The sequence below is a fragment of the Dendrobates tinctorius genome, unplaced genomic scaffold (assembly GCF_039654945.1).
Source record: "Dendrobates tinctorius isolate UK_male_01 unplaced genomic scaffold, ASM3965494v1 ptg000003l, whole genome shotgun sequence".
Classification (NCBI taxonomy): domain Eukaryota; kingdom Metazoa; phylum Chordata; class Amphibia; order Anura; family Dendrobatidae; genus Dendrobates; species Dendrobates tinctorius.
The window spans coordinates 26563698-26586698 of NW_027361671.1; the positions used below are offsets into that span (position 1 = coordinate 26563698).

The following is a 23001-nucleotide window of genomic DNA, read 5'->3' on the forward strand; positions in this document are numbered from 1 at the left end:
GCTCCGAACACCTGCAGCAGCACTGGAGACACGCACAGCAAAGGACACCCGCAGCGGAGCACCGCACGTCAGAACACCCAATCATCCCAGCCTGAAGTCTGCAGCAATGCTTCACTCTTTCCTCCTCCAGCCGCAACACTGGGACCCTGCTTCACCAAGGCCGGTAAGGTATATCCGATATCTGTAATATTAGATGCACCCCCATTTTCCCCCCAAACTTGGGGGCAAAAAGTGTGTCTTATAATCCGAAAAATACGGTAACTGTACCAAAATTTACAATGGGCACTACCGACCAAATTGAAACTATGGGTAAAGTGTTATACATATTTGTTGATAAGCGCATACCCATACGGCACGCCAATATAACATATATACATATTCCAGGGCCTGACAGCTTTTAGGGTCCCATGGACATTTTATTGTTTTTGTCTAAGACCTTTCATCCATTGTCCCTGACTTCATATAATAACCACGGATGAGCCAAGATCACCCTGTGCAATGCCAGATTGGAGTAAAGTCCCTCAATAGATATTGATCCAGGTTTGTCCACCATTGATGTACAACAGATCTATCAGAATTTTAAAGACAGAATTAGAAATAACAAGATGAAGTAAAGGCTCTTTGGATTTTGTTAGTTATGCGGGTGGTGTTCAAAAGCCTGACCGAAATGTAAGAACAAACAGCGAGTATCTGTGACTCTAATAATTAATCTCCTTCTGTCTTTTTGGCAGCCTCCCAACAGTCCTGCCACTTGTAATTCAGGGGCTCCAGGAATCAGAGCTGTAATGTTTTACATATCAGAAATTGAAACTGTAGCTCATATGGCTTCACTGTCAGAAAAATTCTGATTCCTGGCTCTAATTTCCCAAATATATGGATGGGGCTGCCCATTGTCATCACTGTTCTCCACTGAAAAAAAACAGATCACAACTCTGGGAATGAAAAAGAAATACTCTGCATCTTTTTCAAGGTATGAATCACGTCCTCTGTGAAAGGAGCCAAACGGGTAAATTAGCAGCTTTCACAATAGACTCCTATATTCTTAGGTCTTATTAGCCAGGAGTGCCAACAGTGTGTTTGGCATCTATGCTACATAGTATAAGGGGTTAACGCAAAAGGCCCTAGAGGTATTATATGCAGCGTAATTCGGTCCAAACAAAGTTGCGCAATAGATGTCCTCTTTTCTTAAAGGGTTATTTCCATCTTCAGAAGAGATAACCTGTCCAACAACATGGATTATAACTTGCTTATCAGTGGGGGTCCAAGCAGTGGAACCCTCACAAATCCCTAAAAAAGGATCTCTGAAATAAACCATCTGAATATAGAGGGCGATAGTCAGACAAGAGTGACACTGTATGGGACTGCCAGAGAAAGCGAAGCCCAGTGCTAGTCTTTTTCCCCATAGAAATTCAATGAAGGTGCACATGCCCAGGTACCACTTTGTTCTTACAAGTCTCTGCAGTGCCCTGTTCTTGGGATCAGTGGGCATACCAGCGTTCGAAACCCCACCGATCAACATTATCAATGCAAAGGTGTAGTTAGAAAGTGCTGGCATCCCTGTCATACTTGCATGCATTGATCCCCTGTGTTCTGCCTTCGTCCACATATGGTGCTGTGTGGATTTCAGCACACAGCTAAACCTCATCCACTTCCCCAGTAAACGGACTGTATGGATGCTTATGTCTATGTTTATTAAAGTGATGATGTGAACTTGGTAACAGTGAACGATGACGGTGGACAATAATGGTTGACAATCACGGACAATAATGGACGATGTGAGAGTGGTAAAAACTATAAGGAAATAACAGTGTATCAGTACTTGGCACATTACAGCATGATACAGGATGCAATAACATGATTAACAGGGACATTACAGAGATAACGCATAACACAGAGATAAAGTTATCATGGTTACCTAGAGTGAGTTCAGGCTGCCAGCTTTGTACTGCTTATACAGACATGCATCTATCTGCATACAGAGAAAACAGCAATATGATACAAAGCACAACATGCCTAACTACACAGTATGCTACATGGTGGCTGCAAAACTGTTCTAACACAAACATGTAGGTACATTTGACCCTTACCGGAATCCGCTTGTCAAGAGCAGGAACACGTGTGTAAGACTCAAAGTTCGGGGGGGAAATGTCTGCAAGCCTTCCTGCCCGGGAAACTAAGGGGGCGGTTCTACTCAGAACACACTGTTTAAAGAGAATTGTTCACTTTATCCAGGAACAGGACAAATGGGTACCTAATGACCTCTAATGGTTATAGCTGGTACTACACTATGAATTAACTTGCTGCACATCAATGGGCAGAAAACCCCGAATTCATCATTGTGAGGACAGAAGGTTGCTTGGCATGTGAGCTGTTGTTGGATTTGACAAGTACTTTGCACAGAATCTGCCCTTAACAATCGAATCTGTGAGCGGACGTAGCCCTACAATGCTGGTGGCGTAAAAGAGGGCATCTCTGACTGCTCACTGGAGCCCTCTACTGGGCTCAGGTAATTAGCTCTGGATGTGATCACAGTCCTTGTGATCAAACAGTGGAGGTGTAGGGCAGCTACTTGAAGAAGTGTTCAGACAGGGTCTCCTGTGCAGCTTCTCTTCCTGCAGCGACAGTTCTATAAGACTACACGTCTTAACCTTGTCTCTGCACTTTCTCACTGCTAGGTTTGCAAGCTACATGCACTGCTGGTACTCAGGGTTGAAGAAGTCAGTGTTCAGTAGTTAGTGACTGTAGATGTATGACTGTGACTGTATGATACGTTGAGAAAAAAAAAAGCACATTAAGCGACCAGGAAGCCATTATCCTCCTCCAATGCTAACATATTCCAGAACTGCAACCGTCCCTGGAGGTCCAGAAGTACAAGGTGTTCAGTGCTCACAGACATGGCCAAGATAAGGCTGATACCCGACCACCACTGAACAAGACACAGAAGGTGAAACGTCAAGACTGGGCCAAGAAATATCTGAAGATAGACTTTTCATAGGTATTATGTACTGATGAGGCAAAAAAGTGAGCCTGAAACTGGATCAGTAACGGGCATAAACCTTCACTTCGACTCAGATGCCAGCAAGATCGAGGTTGGGTACAGCTAAAGGCTGAACTAGTTGGACCTTTTGGGATGATGATGGACTCAAAATCAGCTCCCAAACCACTTCCAGTTTTAGAAGACACTTTCTTTAGTGGTACAGGAAAATTTTGCATCTTTCAAGAAAATGATGAATCTTATTCAGGACAATGCTCCATTGCATGCATCGAAGTCCTCTACTGCTGGGCTAGCCAGGAAAGGCCACATATTCTCCTCAGAAAAACAAAACCTCACTTTTACTTCCTTAACCCTTAAAGTGCACCTGTCACCTCTTTTGGCCTCTATAAGATGTGGCCACCACCTTTCACGGCTTATGTACAGCATTCTATAATGTTGTAGATAAGCCCCCGATCCGATCTGCAAGATAAGAAAAATAAGTTTTATTATACTCACCCGGGGGGATGGTCCCGTCTGATTTGTGTCACAGGTCCGGCGCCTCCCATCTTCTTGCGACACCGTCCTCCTGTTTGCTTCCTCGCTCCCGGCATTACACTTCTGCACAGGCGTACTTATCTGCCCTGTTGAGGGAAGAGCAAAGTACTGCAGTGCGCAGGCACTGGGCCTCTCTGACCTTTCCCGACACCTGCGCACTGCAGTACTTTGCTCTGCCCTCAACAGCGCAGATAAGTACGCCTGCGCAGAAGTGCGATGCCAGGAGCGAGGAAGCAAGCAGGAGGGTGGCGGCGCAAGATGATGGAAGGCACCGGACCCGGACCTACGACACCCATCGGACCGGACCGCATTGGACTGCCCCTTCCCCCCCATTGATGACCCGCGATCATGTGATAGGGTCACTGATGAGCGGGATTAGCGACGGGCTTCCTGTAAGCATGAGTTAAATGCCGCTGTCAGAGAGTGGATAGCGATTCCACCCGTGGCTGTTGCGGACACATTTCGGCTGTATAGATCAGATGTCATGCCTGGAAAGGTGCAGGCTCAGCGCCGCAGCCTGCACCAAACAGGGGGAGTCCGACATGGACGTACTATTATGAAACATGTCGGAAAGGGGTTAGGGGTATGTGTATTCAGTATATGCAGCAGATTTTTGTAATATGCTTGCAGGAAAAACACTGTGTAAAATAGGAACGTTTTTGCCTTCGTTTGTAATTAACTATTACCATTCATTAAAATGGATTAAAAACACTTAAAAGAAACTCTAAGAGAATGGTAGCCCTCCACCCATTAATATATGGGTGAGGACTCATGGGAACATGGACACCATATTATGTATTTGAATTAGGTGTAATCTAGGGCACTTTCCTAAGACCTGACATTCTGCATTTTCATAAAAATGATAAGAGATTAATATACTGTATGTCAAAGCAGAGACCCCCAGCAAACCCCGGAAATGCAGAAATTGAGCTATTACTTGAGCGGCACAGGGCTGAGAAGACTGCTGATTCATGCAGCATATAAAGATCATCCCTCATCTGTTGCATGACACGCCTGATAACCTGCAAACTGTGTGAGAAGCAATATCAATTCATCATAAGATTCATTTTTTTCGGAATCTACATCTAAGCAACCACATCAAAGCCTACAATCAATTACCACTGGTGATGAGGGAACGTGCTCAGATAAGTAAGGTGTTATCGGAGCATGATCGTGTGCTGATAGAGTATCTGCGACGTGCTTGAATACTATGTTCTAGTCCCCGCAGCTGCATGTCTCATGGATGTTCGACAACCGCCACACATGCAGGGATTGCCTAACATAACTATTACGACTGCTTCCCTCACAGCTGATACTACCCTCCTACACAGCTCCTGGGCCTCGCTCTTATAGATCCATCTATTCTAGTCTTCTTTGAGATTGTTTCCAGCATCTGGCACAACCATTATATTGTTACAGACTTGTAAAAGGTTCAGATCAAGAAACGTTGTACGAAGTATACAGCTTTGTATCGTATCTCTTCAGCTCAGGCACAAAAATCTGGTCATACACAACTTTTCTATTAAATCAGTGACTGCCAATGCTACGTGACACACAAGACTTTATTGGAGGATTGATCTCAGTTTGGTAAATTATTTCTTAATTTCAGGAGATAAGGTGGTAGTTGTTGGAGGTTGCACGACAAGGATCAACACTGATCCATTTAAAGGGAATCTGTCACCTGTTTTTTGGTATATAAGATGTGGCCACCGCCATCAGGGGCTTATCTACAGCATTACGGAATGCTGTAGATAAGCCCCCAATGTAACCTGAAAGAGAAGAAAAACGAGTTATATTATACTCACCCGGGGCGGTCCGGGTCCGGTTGGGGTCCGGAGAGTGTCGCGGTCCGGTCCGGCGCCTCGCATCTTCTAGCGATGACGTCCTCTTCTTTGCTTCCTGTCGCGGCTCCGGCGCACCGCTCTACCCTGTTGAGGTCCAGCACTCGCGCACTGCTGTACTCTGCTCTGCCCTCAACAGGGCACAGCAGTGTGCCTGCACCAGAGCCGCGACGGGAAGCAAAGAAAAGGACGTCATCGCTAGAAGATGGGAATGGCCGGACCTCTAAGGGTACTGTTACACTACGCGGACGCACCAGCGATCCCGACAACGATACGACCTGGTAAGGATCGCTGGTACGTCGCTAAATGGTCGCTAGTAAGCTGTCAAACAGACAGATCTACTCAGCGACGCAGCAACGATCCGGCGACCTTGTCACATAGCAGCTATTCTGACGACTCCCGCCTGCGTCCCTGAGTTCTAAGTCACCAACGAGGTTGCTCTTTGGCGTCAAACACAAAATGCATGCTGGCCAGCGGGACACCAGCGATAAAAAAAATGGCCCAGGACATTCTAGCATGATCAGCGAGATCGCAGCAGAGGCCCAGTCGCCACTATGTGTCACACATAGCGAGATCGCTGGAGAGGTCGCTGTTGCGTCACAAAATCGGTGACGTTTCAGCGATCTCGCTAATGATCTCGCTATGTAAGACGGGGCCTTAACTCATTTTTCTTATCTTTCAGGTTACATCCGGGGCTTATCTACAGAATTCTGTAATACTGTAGATAAGCCCCTGATGGCAGTGGCCGCATCTTATATACCAAAAAATAGGTGATGGATTCCCTTTAAGCCTTTACTGTCATGTGACGTACTATCCCGTCCATGTGCCCTGGGACTTAATTCCCAGGGACGGGATAGTACGTCACAGTGATCAGCGGCGCCCACGTGGTGAGCGCCGCTAATAGCGGCCGGGTGTCAGCTGATTATCACAGCTGACACCCGGCACAATGTGTTAGGGGCGGTCACGGACCGCCCCCGACACGTTAACCCCTTGCACACTGCGATCAAACACGATTGCGGTGTACCGGGGGTTAAAAGGAAGCATCGGCAGGGAGGGGGCTCCCTCCGTGCTTCCCTGAGCCCCCCACAGCAGCGCAATGTGCAGCGCTGCTGCGGGGGTCTCCTTCCATGCAGGTCCCCGAATCCAAGATGGCGACGGCGACCTTCGGGGGCCTGCAGGGAGCTGGCTTCCTCAGTGCCTGCAAAGCGCAGACAAGAGGAATTCTTCTTCAATGCCTGTGACAGATCGCTGATCTGTCACAGTGATCTGTGATGTGACAAATCAGCGATCTGTCACAGGACAGTGATGTCCCCACTGGGACAACCTAATAAAGTTAAAAAAAAAAAAAAGTGTAAAAATTTTTTTTTTTTTAAAAATTGCTAAATAAATTTTAAAAAAAAAATATTCCTTAATAAATTCATTTTTTGGAAATAAAAAACAAACAAACAATAAAAGTACACATATTTGGTATTGCCACGTCCGTAACGACCTGCCCTATAAAGCTGTCCCATTAGTTAACCCCTTTAGCGAACCCCTTAAAAAATAAAAATAAAAAACGAAGCAAAAAATAATGTTTTATTATCATACCGCCGAACAAAAAGTGCAATAACGCACGATCAAAAAGACGCATATAAATATCCATGGTACCGCTGAAAACGTCATCTTGTCCTGCAAAAAATGAGCCACCAAGCAGCATCATCAGAGAAAAAATATAAAAGTTATAGCTCGCAGTATAAAGCGATGCAAAAATAATTATTTTTTATATAAAATTGTTTTTATTGCATAAAACATAAAAAAATGACAAACGAGGTATTGCTGTAACCGTACTGACCCAAAGAATAAAACCGCTTTATCAATTTTACCGCATGCAGAACGGTGTAAACGCACCACCCAAAAGAAATTCATGAAACGCTGGTTTTTGTTCATTCTGCGTCCCAAAAATCAGAATAAAAAGCGATCAAAAAATGTCACGTGCCCGAACATGATACCAATAAAAGCGTCAACTCGTCCCGCAAAAAATAAGACCTCACATGACTCAGTGGGTCAAAATATGGAAAAATTATAGCTCTCAATATGTGGTGATGCAAAAACTATTTTTACAATAAAAAGCGTCTTTTAGTGTGTGACAGCTGCCAAATATAAAAACCGCCATAAATAGTAAATCAAACCCCCCGTTATCACCCCCTTAGCTAGGGAAAAATAATAAAATTAAAAAAAAAGTATTTATTTCCATTTTCCCATTAGGGTTAGAGCTAGGGCTAGGGTTAGGGCTAGGGCTAGGGGTGTGTTGGGGTTAGGATTGGAGTTAGAATTGGGGGGTTTCCACTGTTTGGGCACATCAGGTGCTCGCCAAACGCAACATGGCGTCTGATCTCAATTCCAGCCAATTCTGAGTTGAATAAGTCAAATGGTGCTCCTTCCCTTCCAAGCTCTGCCATGCGTCCAAACAGTGTTTTACCCCCACATATGGGGTATCAGCCTACTCAGGACAAATCGCAAAACAACTTTTGGGGTCCTATTTCTCCTGTTGCCCTTAGGAAAATAAAAAATGGGGGGCAAAAATATCATTTTTGTGAAAAAAAAATATGATTTTTTTATTTTCACGCCCGGGCGTTATAAACTTCTCTGAAGTACTTGGGGGTTCAAAGTGCTCACCACACATCTAGATAAGTTCCTTAGGGGGTCTAGTTTCCAAAATTGTGTCATTTGTGGAAGGTTTCCACTGTTTAGGTACATCAGGGGCTCTCCAAAGGCAACATGACAACCGCAGACCATTCCATCAAAGTCTGCATTCCAAAACGTCACTACTTCCCTTCCATGGAGGGTCTAGTTTCCAAAATGGGGTCACTTGTGGGGAGTTTCAATAGTTTAGGCACATCAGAGGCTCTCCAAATGCACATGACACTTCCCTTCCGAGCCCCGACGTGTGCCCATACAGTAGTTTTCTCCCACATATGGGGTATCAGTGTACTCAGGACAAATTGGTCAACAACTTTTGGGGTCCAATTTCTCCTGGTACCCTTGGGAAAATAAAAAAATTGGTGACTAAATGATCATGTTTGTGGAAAAAATACGATTTTTTTATTTTCACGCCCGGGCATTATAAACTTCTGTGAAGCCCTTGGGGGTTTAAAGTGCTCACCACACATCTAGATAAGTTCCTTAGGGGGTCTAGTTTCCAAAATGGTGTCATTTGTGGGGGGTTTCCACTGTTTAGGTACATCAGGGGCTCTCCAAAGGCAACATGACACCCGCAGACCATGCCATCAAAGTCTGCATTCCAAAACGTCACTACTTCCCTTCTGAGCCCCGACGGGGGATTCCACTGTTTAGGTACATCAGGGGCTTTCCAAACGCGACATGGTGTCCGATCTCAATTCCAGCCAAAAACGTCAAATGGCGCTGCTTCCCTTCCGAGCTCTGCCATGCGCCCAAATAGTTGTTTACATCCACATATGGGGTATCAGCGTACTCGGGACAAATTTCACAATAACTTTTAGGGTTCTGTTATCCTTGGGAAAATAAAAATTGGGGGTGAAAAGATCATTTTTGTGGAAAAAATATGATTTTTTAATTGTACCGCTGTACGTTATAAACTTCTGTGAAGCCCTTGTGGGCTCAAAGTTCTCACCACATATCTAGATAAGTTGCTTGGGGAGTCTAGTTTCCAAAATGGGGTCACTTGTGGGGGGTTAACACTGGTTAGGTACATCAGGGGCTCTCCAAACGTGACATGGCATCCCATCTGAATTCCAACCAATTTTGCATTGAAAAAGTCAAACGGCGCTCCTTCCCTTCTGAGCTCTGTCATGCTCCGAAACAGTGGTTCCCCCCACATATCCAGGTATCAGCGTACTCAGGACAAATTGCACAATAACTTTTGCAGTCCAATTTCTCCTGCTACCCTTGGTAAAATAAAAAAAATTGAACCTGAAGTAATTTTTTTGTGAAAAAAAGTTAAATGTTCATTTTTTTTAAATATTCAAAAAATTCCTGTGAAGCACCTGAAGGGTTAATAATCTTCTTGAATGTGGTTTTGAGCACCTTAAGGGGTGCAGTTTTTAGAATGGTGTCACTTTTGGGTATTTTCTATCATATAGACCCCTCAAAGTGGCTTCAAATGTGATGTGGTCCGTAAAAATAAAATGGTGTTGCAAAAATGAGAAATCGCTGGTCAACTTTTAACCCTTATAACTTCCTAACAAAAAAAATTTTGGTTCCAAAATTGTGCTGATGTAAAGTAAACATGTGGGAAATGTTACTTATTAAGTTTTTTGTGTGCCGTATCTCTGTGATTTAAGGGCATAAAAGTTCAAAGTTGGAAAATTGTGAAATTTTCAAAATTTTCACCAAATTTCCATTTTTTTTTACAAATAAACGCAAGTTATATGAATGAAATTTTACCACTAACATGAAGTACAATATGTCACGAGAAAACAATGTCAGAATCACCGGGATCCATGGAAACGTTTCAGAGTTATTACCTCATAAAGGGACAGTGGTCAGAATTGTAAAAATTGGCCCGGTCATGAATGAGCAAACCACCCTTGGGGGTTAAACAAAGTACTTCAGAGCTGATCTCGAGATCATTGGGGGTTGAGCGGTGGGATTCCAATCGATAAGCAAGGTATCATCTACCCTATGGATAACTTGCTAAGTTACGACAACCTTTTTAATGAGCAGTCTGTAATATTCTCTAATTCAGCTGGACGGATGTAACATCGGCTGCAGTCTCCTGCGACATGACCCCATTTTAAAATTAATGGAGTATGCATCTTCCGAGCAAATGACGCTAATGAACAGAATTTTTTTAATTCTAGAATCTTTGTATCCTGAGAGGTTTTTAAGTAGTTCAGGGAAGATGTTTATCAAAGGAAACCTGACACCAGCTTTTTGGTCTCAAAAACAATTACAGCATTGGATAAGGTGGCAAAAGACAAGCTCTTACATGCCCTCCTGGCCAAAAACAGAATTTACAACACTGAGAAATTAAACTTTAAAGTTTCATGTACACGAGTATTGTGTATAACATAATCTAATAAATTCAGGTTCCACTTCTGCAGTGAAAGGTGGTCCTCCGCTCCACTATTTAACAATCTAGAAATAAGAGGACCTTACAATGAGTCCAGCTATCGCAATCATAGATCGTGAGTTAATGAACACAGGAGTCAGGTGGCCACGGGCTGCACAAAATGGAATCACAGACCACATGTGGCCCTCAGACTGAGCACCCCGGACTAAGGAGGTCTTCCACATATTTTATGATAGTTACAATATATACGGTATTTTTATTTTGTTAATTGAAAACTTGATGCAACATCCGTCCTAGATTAGGTATGTGAGATATCAATTGAAAAAACATCCAAAAGTTTGAAATGCATCTGATCAGTTGATTTCCCTACACTAAACTACCACCATTGCTTCATGAAACTTTACCATAGCTTTTTAAATATATCCTGGTAGAAACAGTATATTTTGCTATAGTGGCAAAAATGATGGTATAACAATCCTCACTCGAAGGCCGGGGTCAAACTTGCGAGAAACCAGCACGAGTCTCGCGTCTCAATACCCGACACTGCCGCCAGCACTCGGGACCGGAGTCTGCGGCTGCATGTATTTCTATGGAGCAGAGCGCTCCGGTCCCGAGTGCTGGCGGCAGTGCCGGGTATTGAGACGCTAGACTCGTGCGAGTTTCACGCAAGTGTGACCCCGGCCGTATAGTAATTATACCCGGGTGGTGAAGTTTGGGGGAAGAGCCATGCAGCACCGAATTGTGACTGCTCCAGTGAGGCATCAGCTTCATCTGCACACTGTCGGCTTGGGATGACATATCCTACACTGTAGGGCAGTGGTCCTCAACCTTTCTGACCTTGAGAGCCACATTCAGCTTAGAAAGAGGGTCGCGAGCCACATCCAGCTCCCACCCCCTTCAAAGTAGTGTCAACCAAAGCCCCCATTACAGGTATAATGATAACCAAAGCTTTTCCATAAAATCACTCCAAAAAGCAGTACACGGAGATCCAGGGGTTCCTGCAGTACCCCCCATTCAGTATTCTCCCATCAAGGACTCCCAACACGCATCCAGCTTTGAACACCTCCTCTAACAGGTAGTACCATCCTCCAGTGTACCATACCTAAAACATCTCTAAACCTCTAAGACCAGTAAATGAGCATCCAGATCTGCACATCTGTGCAGGGCTACTCACAAAATTCACCATTTTGATTTGATATGTACTCTTCATACCTGTTTGCTAGACCTGGAGCTAATGAACCAAGCTGGCAGTCGCGAGCCACAATTCATGGGACCGCGAGCCACATGTGGCTCCCGAGCTACAGGTTGGGGACCTCTGCTGTTGGGTGTCACTCAAACCAAGGGTCTCCGAAATAACCTTTCTCCTTGTGGAGAGTGACATGCCAGGCCTGCCCTTCCTCTCCGAGGAGGCAATTTGTATATCAAACCAAGGGTGCACGGGATGGTGAGAATCTTTACCCAGACTGCTTCACCCACATGATTCTTGAGGAGTTATTAATATGTAATATAAATTTTTTTTACATAATATTGATACAGAAACATATTTTTAAAAGGTATTTGACTCAGTTTTTTGGAGTAAGTGACAGGTTTAGACAATATCAATAACATGTGCGTGATTGTGTGGGTGATCGATCACATGTGTAGGGGTCTCAGGAGAAAAGCTTGCACCAAATGAGGCAGATGCTGGCTAAATTAAATAACCGGCATGTGTCTCTAACAGATGAAGGTCCCTATCACCATAATCTTGGTGCTCCTCCTAAGCTCAGCCATTTGCTAAACTTTAAAAGACATCAAGATTTATACTGTATAGTTTAAGCGATCAGATGATGGCAGGTTCAAGCCCCTTAAGAGAACTAAAAAATAAAGTAGAAAATAAAAGTTTTAAAAATATAAAAAAATACAACTGAAATTTAAGAAATTAAAAAATACACATATTTCAAATCACCACGCTCATAAAAACCTGATCTCTGAAAATGTAAAATTAATCCCGATAAAAGTTGTAATTAAAAAATAAAATCAAAACGACAAAAATGTGCTTTTTAGTCACCACTCTCTCTAAATAATGCAATACAAACACATCAAAAAATGCCCTCACCCATAAAAGTGGCAATGTGCAAGATCAGCCAGAGTAGCGCTCACATTTGACTCTTCACCCCTGGAAACCCCCAATGATCGCGAAGTTACTGCTTATCCCATGGCTGGGGAATAACTTCCAAACTTGAGACAACCCCTTTATTAATCAAACTAGCTACTCACTCTTATAATTATTAGGTTTTAGCCTCCATTTGGCTTAGCTTGATAATAATGACAGTAAAGCATTGAAACACGTTGTGTTAAAAAACATTTTTATCATTTTTGAAGAATCAATTGACTCCAGCAGCGCAGCGCAGCCCACCTATGTGTTATCCAGCTGGATCCAGGATTTTAAAGTGGCAACTGCCATCTATATCATTGTGCCCCATCCTAAATTCTAGCAGGCACGTAATTGGAAATGTGCACACACACAGACCTCACCACCTCCCTACATACATGTGCACACATACAGATATCACCACCTCCCTACACACATGTGCACACACACAGACTCACCACCTCCCCACATACATGTGCACACACACAGACTCATCACCTCCCCACATACATGTGCACACACAGATCTCACCACCTCCCCACATACATGTGCACACACACAGATCTCACCACCTCCCTACACACATGTGCACACATACATATCTCACCACCTCCCTACACACATGTGCACACATACAGATCTCACAACCTCCCCACATACATGTGCACACACAGATCTCACCACCTCCCTACACACATGTGCACACATACAGATCTCACAACCTCCCCACATACATGTGCACACACACAGACTCACCACCTCCCCACATACATGTGCACACACACAGACTCACCACCTCCCCACATACATGTGCACACACAGATCTCACCACCTCCCTACATACATGTGCACACACACAGATCTCACCACCTCCCTACACACATGTGCACACATACATATCTCACCACCTCCCTACACACATGTGCACACATACAGATCTCACAACCTCCCCACATACATGTGCACACACAGACTCACCACCTCCCCACATACATGTGCACACATACAGATCTCACCACCTCCCTACACACATGTGCACACATACAGATCTCACCACCTCCCCACATACATGTGCACACATACATATCTCACCACCTCCCCACACACATGTGCACACATACAGATCTCACCACCTCCCTACACACATGTGCACACATACAGACTCACTACATACATGTGCACACATACAGATCTCACCACCTCCCCACATACATGTGCACACATACAGATCTCACCACCTCCCTACACACATGTGCACACATACAGATCTCACCACCTCCCCACATACATGTGCACACATACATATCTCACCACCTCCCCACACACATGTGCACACATACAGATCTCACCACCTCCCCACATACATGTGCACACATACAGACTCACTACATACATGTGCACACATACAGATCTCACCACCTCCCTACATACATGTGCACACATACAGATCTCACCACCTCCCTACACACATGTGCACACATACAGATCTCACCACCTCCCCACATACATGTGCACACATACATATCTCACCACCTCCCCACACACATGTGCACACATACAGATCTCACCACCTCCCTACATACATGTGCACACACACATATCTCACCACCTCCCTAAACACATGTGCACACATACAGACTCACCACCTCACTACATACATGTGGACACATTCAGATCTCACCACCTCCCTACACACATGTGCACACACACAGATCTCACCGCCTCCCTACACACATGTGCACACATACAGACTCACCGCCTCACTACATACATGTGCACACATACATATCTCACCACCTCCCTACACACATGTGCACACATACAGATCTCACCACCTCCCCACATACATGTGCACACATACAGATCTCACCACCTCCCCACATACATGTGCACACATACAGACTCACCACCTCCCCACATACATGTGCACACATACATATCTCACCACCTCCCTACACACATGTGCACACATACAGATCTCACAACCTCCCCACATACATGTGCACACACAGACTCACCACCTCCCCACATACATGTGCACACATACAGATCTCACCACCTCCCTACACACATGTGCACACATACAGATCTCACCACCTCCCCACATACATGTGCACACATACATATCTCACCACCTCCCCACACACATGTGCACACATACAGATCTCACCACCTCCCTACACACATGTGCACACATACAGATCTCACCACCTCCCCACATACATGTGCACACATACAGACTCACTACATACATGTGCACACATACAGATCTCACCACCTCCCTACATACATGTGCACACATACAGATCTCACCACCTCCCTACACACATGTGCACACATACAGATCTCACCACCACCCCACATACATGTGCACACATACATATCTCACCACCTCCCCACACACATGTGCACACATACAGATCTCACCACCTCCCTACATACATGTGCACACACACATATCTCACCACCTCCCTAAACACATGTGCACACATACAGACTCACCACCTCACTACATACATGTGGACACATTCAGATCTCACCACCTCCCTACACACATGTGCACACACACAGATCTCACCGCCTCCCTACACACATGTGCACACATACAGACTCACCGCCTCACTACATACATGTGCACACATACATATCTCACCACCTCCCTACACACATGTGCACACATACAGATCTCACCACCTCCCCACATACATGTGCACACATACAGACTCACCACCTCACTACATACATGTGCACACATACAGATCTCACCACCTCCCTACACACATGTGCACACATACATATCTCACCACCTCCCTACACACATGTGCACACATACAGATTTCACCACCTCCCTACATACATGTGCACACACACAGATCTCACCACCTCCCTAAATACATGTGCACACATACAGATCTCACCACCTCCCCACACACGTGCACACATACAGATCTCACCATCTCCTTACATACATGTGCACACACACAGATCTCACCACCTCCCTACATACATGTGCACACATACAGATCTCACCACCACCCACACACATGTGCACACACACAGATCTCACCACCTCCTTACATACATGTGCACACATACAGACTCACCACCTCCCCACATACATGTGCACACACACAGATCTCACCACCTCCCCACATACATGTGCACACACAGATCTCACCGCCTCCCCACACACATGTGCACACACACAGATCTCACCGCCTCCCCACATACATGTGCACACACACAGATCTCACCGCCTCCCCACATACATGTGCACACACACAGATCTCACCGCCTCCCCACACACATGTGCACACACACAGATCTCACCACCTCCCCACATACATGTGCACACACACAGATCTCACCGCCTCCCCACACACATGTGCACACACACAGATCTCACCACCTCCCTACATACATGTGCACACATACAGATCTCACCACCACCCACACACATGTGCACACACACAGATCTCACCACCTCCTTACATACATGTGCACACATACAGACTCACCACCTCCCCACATACATGTGCACACACACAGATCTCACCACCTCCCCACATACATGTGCACACACAGATCTCACCGCCTCCCCACATACATGTGCACACACACAGATCTCACCACCTCCCTACACACATGTGCACACACACAGATCTCACCACCTCCCCACACACATGTGCACACACACACAGATCTCACCGCCTCCCCACACACATGTGCACACACACAGATCTCACCACCTCCCCACACACATGTGCACACACACAGATCTCACCACCTCCCCACACACATGTGCACACACACAGATCTCACCACCTCCCTACACACATGTGCACACACACAGATCTCACCACCTCCCTACACACATGTGCACACACACAGATCTCACCACCTCCCTACACACATGTGCACACACACAGATCTCACCGCCTCCCCACACACATGTGCACACACACAGATCTCACCGCCTCCCTACACACATGTGCACACACACAGATCTCACCACCTCCCTACATACATGTGCACACACACAGATCTCACCACCTCCCTACACACATGTGCACACACACAGATCTCACCACCTCCCCACACACATGTGCACACACACAGATCTCACCACCTCCCCACACACATGTGCACACACACAGATCTCACCACCTCCCCACACACATGTGCACACACACAGATCTCACCACCTCCCTACACACATGTGCACACACACAGATCTCACCACCTCCCTACACACATGTGCACACACACAGATCTCACCACCTCCCTACACACATGTGCACACACACAGATCTCACCGCCTCCCCACACACATGTGCACACACACAGATCTCACCGCCTCCCCACACACATGTGCACACACACAGATCTCACCGCCTCCCCACACACATGTGCACACACACAGATCTCACCGCCTCCCCACACACATGTGCACACACACAGATCTCACCGCCTCCCCACACACATGTGCACACACACAGATCTCACCACCTCCCCACACACATGTGCACACACACAGATCTCACCACCTCCCTACACACATGTGCACACACACAGATCTCACCGCCTCCCTACACACATGTGCACACACACAGATCTCACCGCCTCCCCACACACATGTGCACACACACAGATCTCACCGCCTCCCCACACACATGTGCACACACACAGATCTCACCGCCTCCCCACACACATGTGCACACACACAGATCTCACCGCCTCCCCACACACATGTGCACACACACAGATCTCACCGCCTCCCCACACACATGTGCACACACACAGATCTCACCGCCTCCCCACACACATGTGCACACACACAGATCTCACCGCCTCCCCACACACATGTGCACACACACAGATCTCACCGCCTCCCCACACACATGTGCACACACACAGATCTCACCGCCTCCCTACACACATGTGCACACACACAGATCTCACCACCTCCCTACACACATGTGCACACACACAGATCTCACCACCTCCCTACACACATGTGCACACACACAGATCTCACCGCCTCCCCACACACATGTGCACACACACAGATCTCACCGCCTCCCCACACACATGTGCACACACACAGATCTCACCGCCTCCCCACACACATGTGCACACACACAGATCTCACCACCTCCCCACACACATGTGCACACACACAGATCTCACCGCCTCCCCACACACGTGCACACACACAGATCTCACCGCCTCCCCACACACATGTGCACACACACAGATCTCACCGCCTCCCCACACACATGTGCACACACACAGATCTCACCGCCTCCCCACAAACATGTGCACACACACAGATCTCACCGCCTCCCCACACACATGTGCACACACACAGATCTCACCGCCTCCCCACACACATGTGCACACACACAGATCTCACCGCCTCCCCACACACATGTGCACACATACATTTTCCTCTACATACAGGGCGTCATTCATCCTGTATGTTGGCCGTCAGTCAGATGTCGGCCATGTCCTGCCCTGAGCAGAGGACACTGCGCACTTTCCCGGCCGCCTCTGGGGGAGCAGTGAGGCAGAGCTCGGTCACATCCTCCATCACCAGCTGAGAAAGTTTGTGAAGTGCAGTGTCCTGTCCGCACAGCCCGGAGAGGCACCCAGTAATCTGGCGACGACCTCGGACACCCCAGCTCTGCGGCGCCTCCCCAGGACCGCACATAGAGCCGCACTCACTGCTTGTTGTCGGGTCGGGTCGCTGTCCGCGGTGCTGGAGCCGAGCAGCAGGTTCTCTATGCAGGCGGTCCCGGGCAGTGAGGAGCTCTTCTGGTGGGACAGCTGGTGGCCTGTGGCAGCAGAGTCGCCATCTCTGTCCTTGGCCGGTCCCGGTGTCCTGCTGTGCGGCAGGAGGTGATCCCTCAGCCGGCGGAGAGTAGAGCCAGGCTCCGGGGTATTTGCAATGCTCCCGGGGCTACTGCAGGGGGCGCTAGAGGGTATGGACTCCACACCAGAGCAGCAGAGGTTGGGCTGGGAGGAGGAGAAGACCCGGTCCAGCGCCTGCCTTCTCCTCTTCAGCCCCGTCCAGCGGATGATGCCCGGCACCGCTTCCTCCATGTAGTTCTCCTGCTCTCTCCTCCGGGCAGCGGGCGGTGACGGGCAGGGTGCAGTGCGGCGCTCCGCTCCCGGCTTCGCCCCGCTCTGGTGGTTGCTCCCTGCGCTTTTCCTGGATCTCCCAAGCTGCAAGTTCCTGAAGAGCCGGGCCTGGAAGGAGGAGGACTGCGTCTCTGAGCCCGGCACCTGCTCCATCTCCCTCCTCTTCGCTGCTGACCCTTTAACGCGGGGTTGGCGGCGCTTGGAGGGGAAGCAACAGGACTGGAGGCACCTTGGAGGCTTCACAGCAGCCCAGGAACAGCCGCAGCTAGGGGGCGTGAGAGGGCGGAGCGGCCCGGGGCTGGGGGGTAGACGGGGCAGGCTCCGGGGTCTGCACGGGCTCCGTACTGTGTGTGACTGCACCGGCTGCCGGCTCCGGTTCTATCATTCTGCACCGGGTATGGTGGGCGCACGGATCCCGGGGCTTCACCCTGCGTGCATCACTGCTCTCCATGCATCATTCTCAGCGGACAGTGATGGGCAGCACCGCTCCTCAGCGGCCAGGGATCTCCCGGAGAAGCTGGCAGCCAGCCATCAGGGGAACACGTGGAGTGGGAAGGTCCTGTGCTCATCCACGCGTGCAGTTATAGGCTGCTGCTGTGTACGGTCAGCCCCCTCTATGTGCTGCTGTGTACGGTCAGCCCCCTCTATGTGCTGCTGTGTACGGTCAGCCCCCTCTATGTGCTGCTGTGTACGGTCAGCCCCCTCTATGTGCTGCTGTGTACGGTCAGCCCCCTCTATGTGCTGCTGTGTACGGTCAGCCCCCTCTATGTGCTGCTGTGTACGGTCAGCCCCCTCTATGTGCTGCTGTGTACGGTCAGCCCCCTCTATGTGCTGCTGTGTACGGTCAGCCCCCTCTATGTGCTGCTGTGTACGGTCAGCCCCCTCTATGTGCTGCTGTGGTCAGCCCCCTCTATGTGCTGCTGTGTACGGTCAGCCCCCTCTATGTGCTGCTGTGTACGGTCAGCCCCCTCTATGTGCTGCTGTGTACGGTCAGCCCCCTCTATGTGCTGCTGTGTACGGTCAGCCCCCTCTATGTGCTGCTGTGTACGGTCAGCCCCCTCTATGTGCTGCTGTGTACGGTCAGCCCCCTCTATGTGCTGCTGTGTACGGTCAGCCCCCTCTATGTGCTGCTGTGTACGGTCAGCCCCCTCTATGTGCTGCTGTGTACGGTCAGCCCCCTCTATGTGCTGCTGTGTACGGTCAGCCCCCTCTATGTGCTGCTGTGTATGGTCAGCCCCCTCTATGTGCTGCTGTGGTCAGCCCCCTCTATGTGCTGCTGTGTACGGTCAGCCCCCTCTATGTGCTGCTGTGTACGGTCAGCCCCCTCTATGTGCTGCTGTGTACGGTCAGCCCCCTCTATGTGCTGCTGTGTACGGTCAGCCCCCTCTATGTGCTGCTGTGTACGGTCAGCCCCCTCTATGTGCTGCTGTGTACGGTCAGCCCCCTCTATGTGCTGCTGTGTACGGTCAGCCCCCTCTATGTGCTGCTGTGTACGGTCAGCCCCCTCTATGTGCTGCTGTGTACGGTCAGCCCCCTCTATGTGCTGCTGTGGTCAGCCCCCTCTATGTGCTGCTGTGTACGGTCAGCCCCCTCTATGTGCTGCTGTGTACGGTCAGCCCCCTCTATGTGCTGCTGTGTACGGTCAGCCCCCTCTATGTGCTGCTGTGTACGGTCAGCCCCCTCTATGTGCTGCTGTGTACGGTCAGCCCCCTCTATGTGCTGCTGTGTACGGTCAGCCCCCTCTATGTGCTGCTGTGTACGGTCAGCCCCCTCTATGTGCTGCTGTGTACGGTCAGCCCCCTCTATGTGCTGCTGTGTACGGTCAGCCCCCTCTATGTGCTGCTGTGTACGGTCAGCCCCCTCTATGTGCTGCTGTGGTCAGCCCCCTCTATGTGCTGCTGTGTACGGTCAGCCCCCTCTATGTGCTGCTGTGTACGGTCAGCCCCCTCTATGTGCTGCTGTGTACGGTCAGCCCCCTCTATGTGCTGCTGTGTACGGTCAGCCCCCTCTATGTGCTGCTGTGTACGGTCAGCTCCCTCTATGTGCTGCTGTGTACGGTCAGCCCCCTCTATGTGCTGCTGTGTACGGTCAGCCCCCTCTATGTGCTGCTGTGTACGGTCAGCCCCCTCTATGTGCTGCTGTGTACGGTCAGCCCCCTCTATGTGCTGCTGTGTACGGTCAGCCCCCTCTGTGCTGCTGTGTACGGTCAGCTCCCTCTATGTGCTGCTGTGTACGGTCAGCCCCCTCTATGTGCTGCTGTGTACGGTCAGCCCCCTCTATGTGCTGCTGTGGTCAGCCCCCTCTATGTGCTGCTGTGTACGGTCAACCCCCTCTATGTGCTGCTGTGGTCAGCCCCCTCTATGCGCTGCTGTGTACAGTCAGCCCCCTCTATGTGCTGCTGTGTACGGTCAGCCCCCTCTATGTGCTGCTGTGTACGGTCAGCCCCCTCTATGTGTTGCTGTGTACGGTCAGCCCCCTCTATGCGCTGCTGTGTACGGTCAACCCCCTCTATGTGCTGCTGTGTACGGTCAGCCCCCTCTATGTGCGCCTCTGTGTACGGTCAACCCCCTCTATGTGCTGCTGTGTACGGTCATCCCCCTCTATGTGCTGCTGTGTACGGTCAGCCCCCTCTATGTGCTGCTGTGTACGGTCAGCCCCCTCTATGTGCTGCTGTGTACGGTCAGCCCCCTCTATGTGCTGCTGTGTACGGTCAGCCCCCTCTATGCGCTGCTGTGTACGGTCAGCCCCCTCTATGCGCTGCTGTGTACGGTCAGCCCCCTCTATGCGCTGCTGTGTACGGTCAACCCCCTATATGCGCTGCTGTGTACGGTCAGCCCCCTCTATGTGCTGCTGTGTACGGTCAACCCCCTCTATGTGCTGCTGTGTCCGATCCGCCCCCTCTATGTGCTGCTGTGTACGGTCAGCCCCCTCTATGTGCTGCTGTGTACGGTCAACCCCCTCTATGTGCTGCTGTGTACGGTCAGCCCCCTCTATGTGCTGCTGTGTACGGTCAGCCCCCTCTGTGCTGCTGCTGCTGCATGGTCAGCCCCCTCTGTGCTGCTGCTGCATGGTCAACCCCCTCTATGTTCTGCTGTGTATGGTCAGTCCTCTCTATGTGCTGCTGCTGCATGGTCAGCCCCCTCTGTGCTGCTGCTGCTGCATGGTCAGCCCCCTCTGTGCTGCTGCTGCATGGTCAACCCCCTCTATGTTCTGCTGTGTACAGTCAGCCCCCTCTCTGCTGCTGCTGTGTATGGTCACCCCCTCTGTGCTGCTCCTGCTGTGTATGGTCAGCCCCCTCTATGTGCTGCTGTGTATGGTCAGCCCCCTCTATGTGCTGCTGTGTATGGTCAGCCCCCTCTGTGCTGCTTTGTATGGTGAGCCCCCTCTGTGCTGCTGCTGCATGGTCAACCCCCTCTATGTGCTGCTGTGTACGGTCAGCCCCCTCTCTGTGCTGCTGCTGTGTATGGTCAGACCCCTCTGTGCTGCTGCTGCATGGTCAGCCCCCTCTGTGCTGCTGCTGTGTATGGTCACCCCCCTCTCCGCTGCTGCTGCTGCGTGGTCAGCCCCCTCTGTGTGCTGCTGTGTATGGTCAGCCCCCTCTATGCTGCTGCTGCATGGTCAGCCCCCTCTGTGCTGCTGCATGGTCAGCCCCCTCTGTGCTGCTGCATGGTCAGCCCCCTCGGCGCTGCTGCTGCATGGTCAGCCTCCTCGGTGCTGCTGCTACTGCATGGTCAGCCCCCTCTGTGCTGCTGCTGCATGGCCAGCCCCCTCTGTGCTGCTGCTGCTGCATGGTCAGACCCCTCTGTGCTGCTGCTGCTGCATGGTCAGACCCCTCTGTGCTGCTGCTGCATGGTCAGCCCCCTCGGTGCTGCTGTGTTCTATACTAAATAGGACATCACATGCCAGTTGTGCCCGTAGACCTGCCAATAGTGCTGCCATCCACTATTATACAGGAAAGCAGAACTATTAGTGACCAATGTGAATTATAATGAATATGGGCCTGATTCATCCAAGCTTTTCTGCCAGAATTAAAAAGCTCCTTAACCTTAGTTATGAATCAGGAGTGTCTGACTCCAGCAAGCCTCCCATCAAGACCAGAGTGAAAAACGTTGGTCTTGTTGAGTGAAGGCCTATGTGTTCATTCCACTACAATCGCCACATGTTCCATGTTGCAGTATACAACAGCTGCAGGCTTAGGCTAGAGAGGTGTGTTGATCAGACAGTAGATGGCACTGTGGTAATACTTTGTTAATACTGTCTTGTATGACCTCTCTGGTTTCTGCGGTAGTTGACTTCCTTTAGGCTTCATGTGGTGATGATGCCG

The 23001-nt window shown here is 49.2% G+C and overlaps 1 protein-coding gene across 5 annotated transcripts in view; it reads right to left on the bottom strand.

Moving 5' to 3' along the window:
- The window catches only part of MCTP1 (multiple C2 and transmembrane domain containing 1), a 1234258-nt gene extending 1214981 nt beyond the window's left edge, over positions 1 to 19277 (bottom strand). For 3 of the 5 annotated variants that reach the window (XM_073589970.1, XM_073590053.1, XM_073589912.1), the window contains exon 1: positions 18261 to 19277. In XM_073589970.1, coding sequence (XP_073446071.1) covers positions 18261 to 18830 — 570 coding nt within the window. In that variant the 5' untranslated portion in view covers positions 18831 to 19277. The remainder of the gene's footprint in view (positions 1 to 18260) is intronic. The other 2 variants (XM_073590119.1, XM_073590212.1) reach the window with 2 other exon arrangements.
- Positions 19278 to 23001: the final 3724 nt, after the last annotated feature.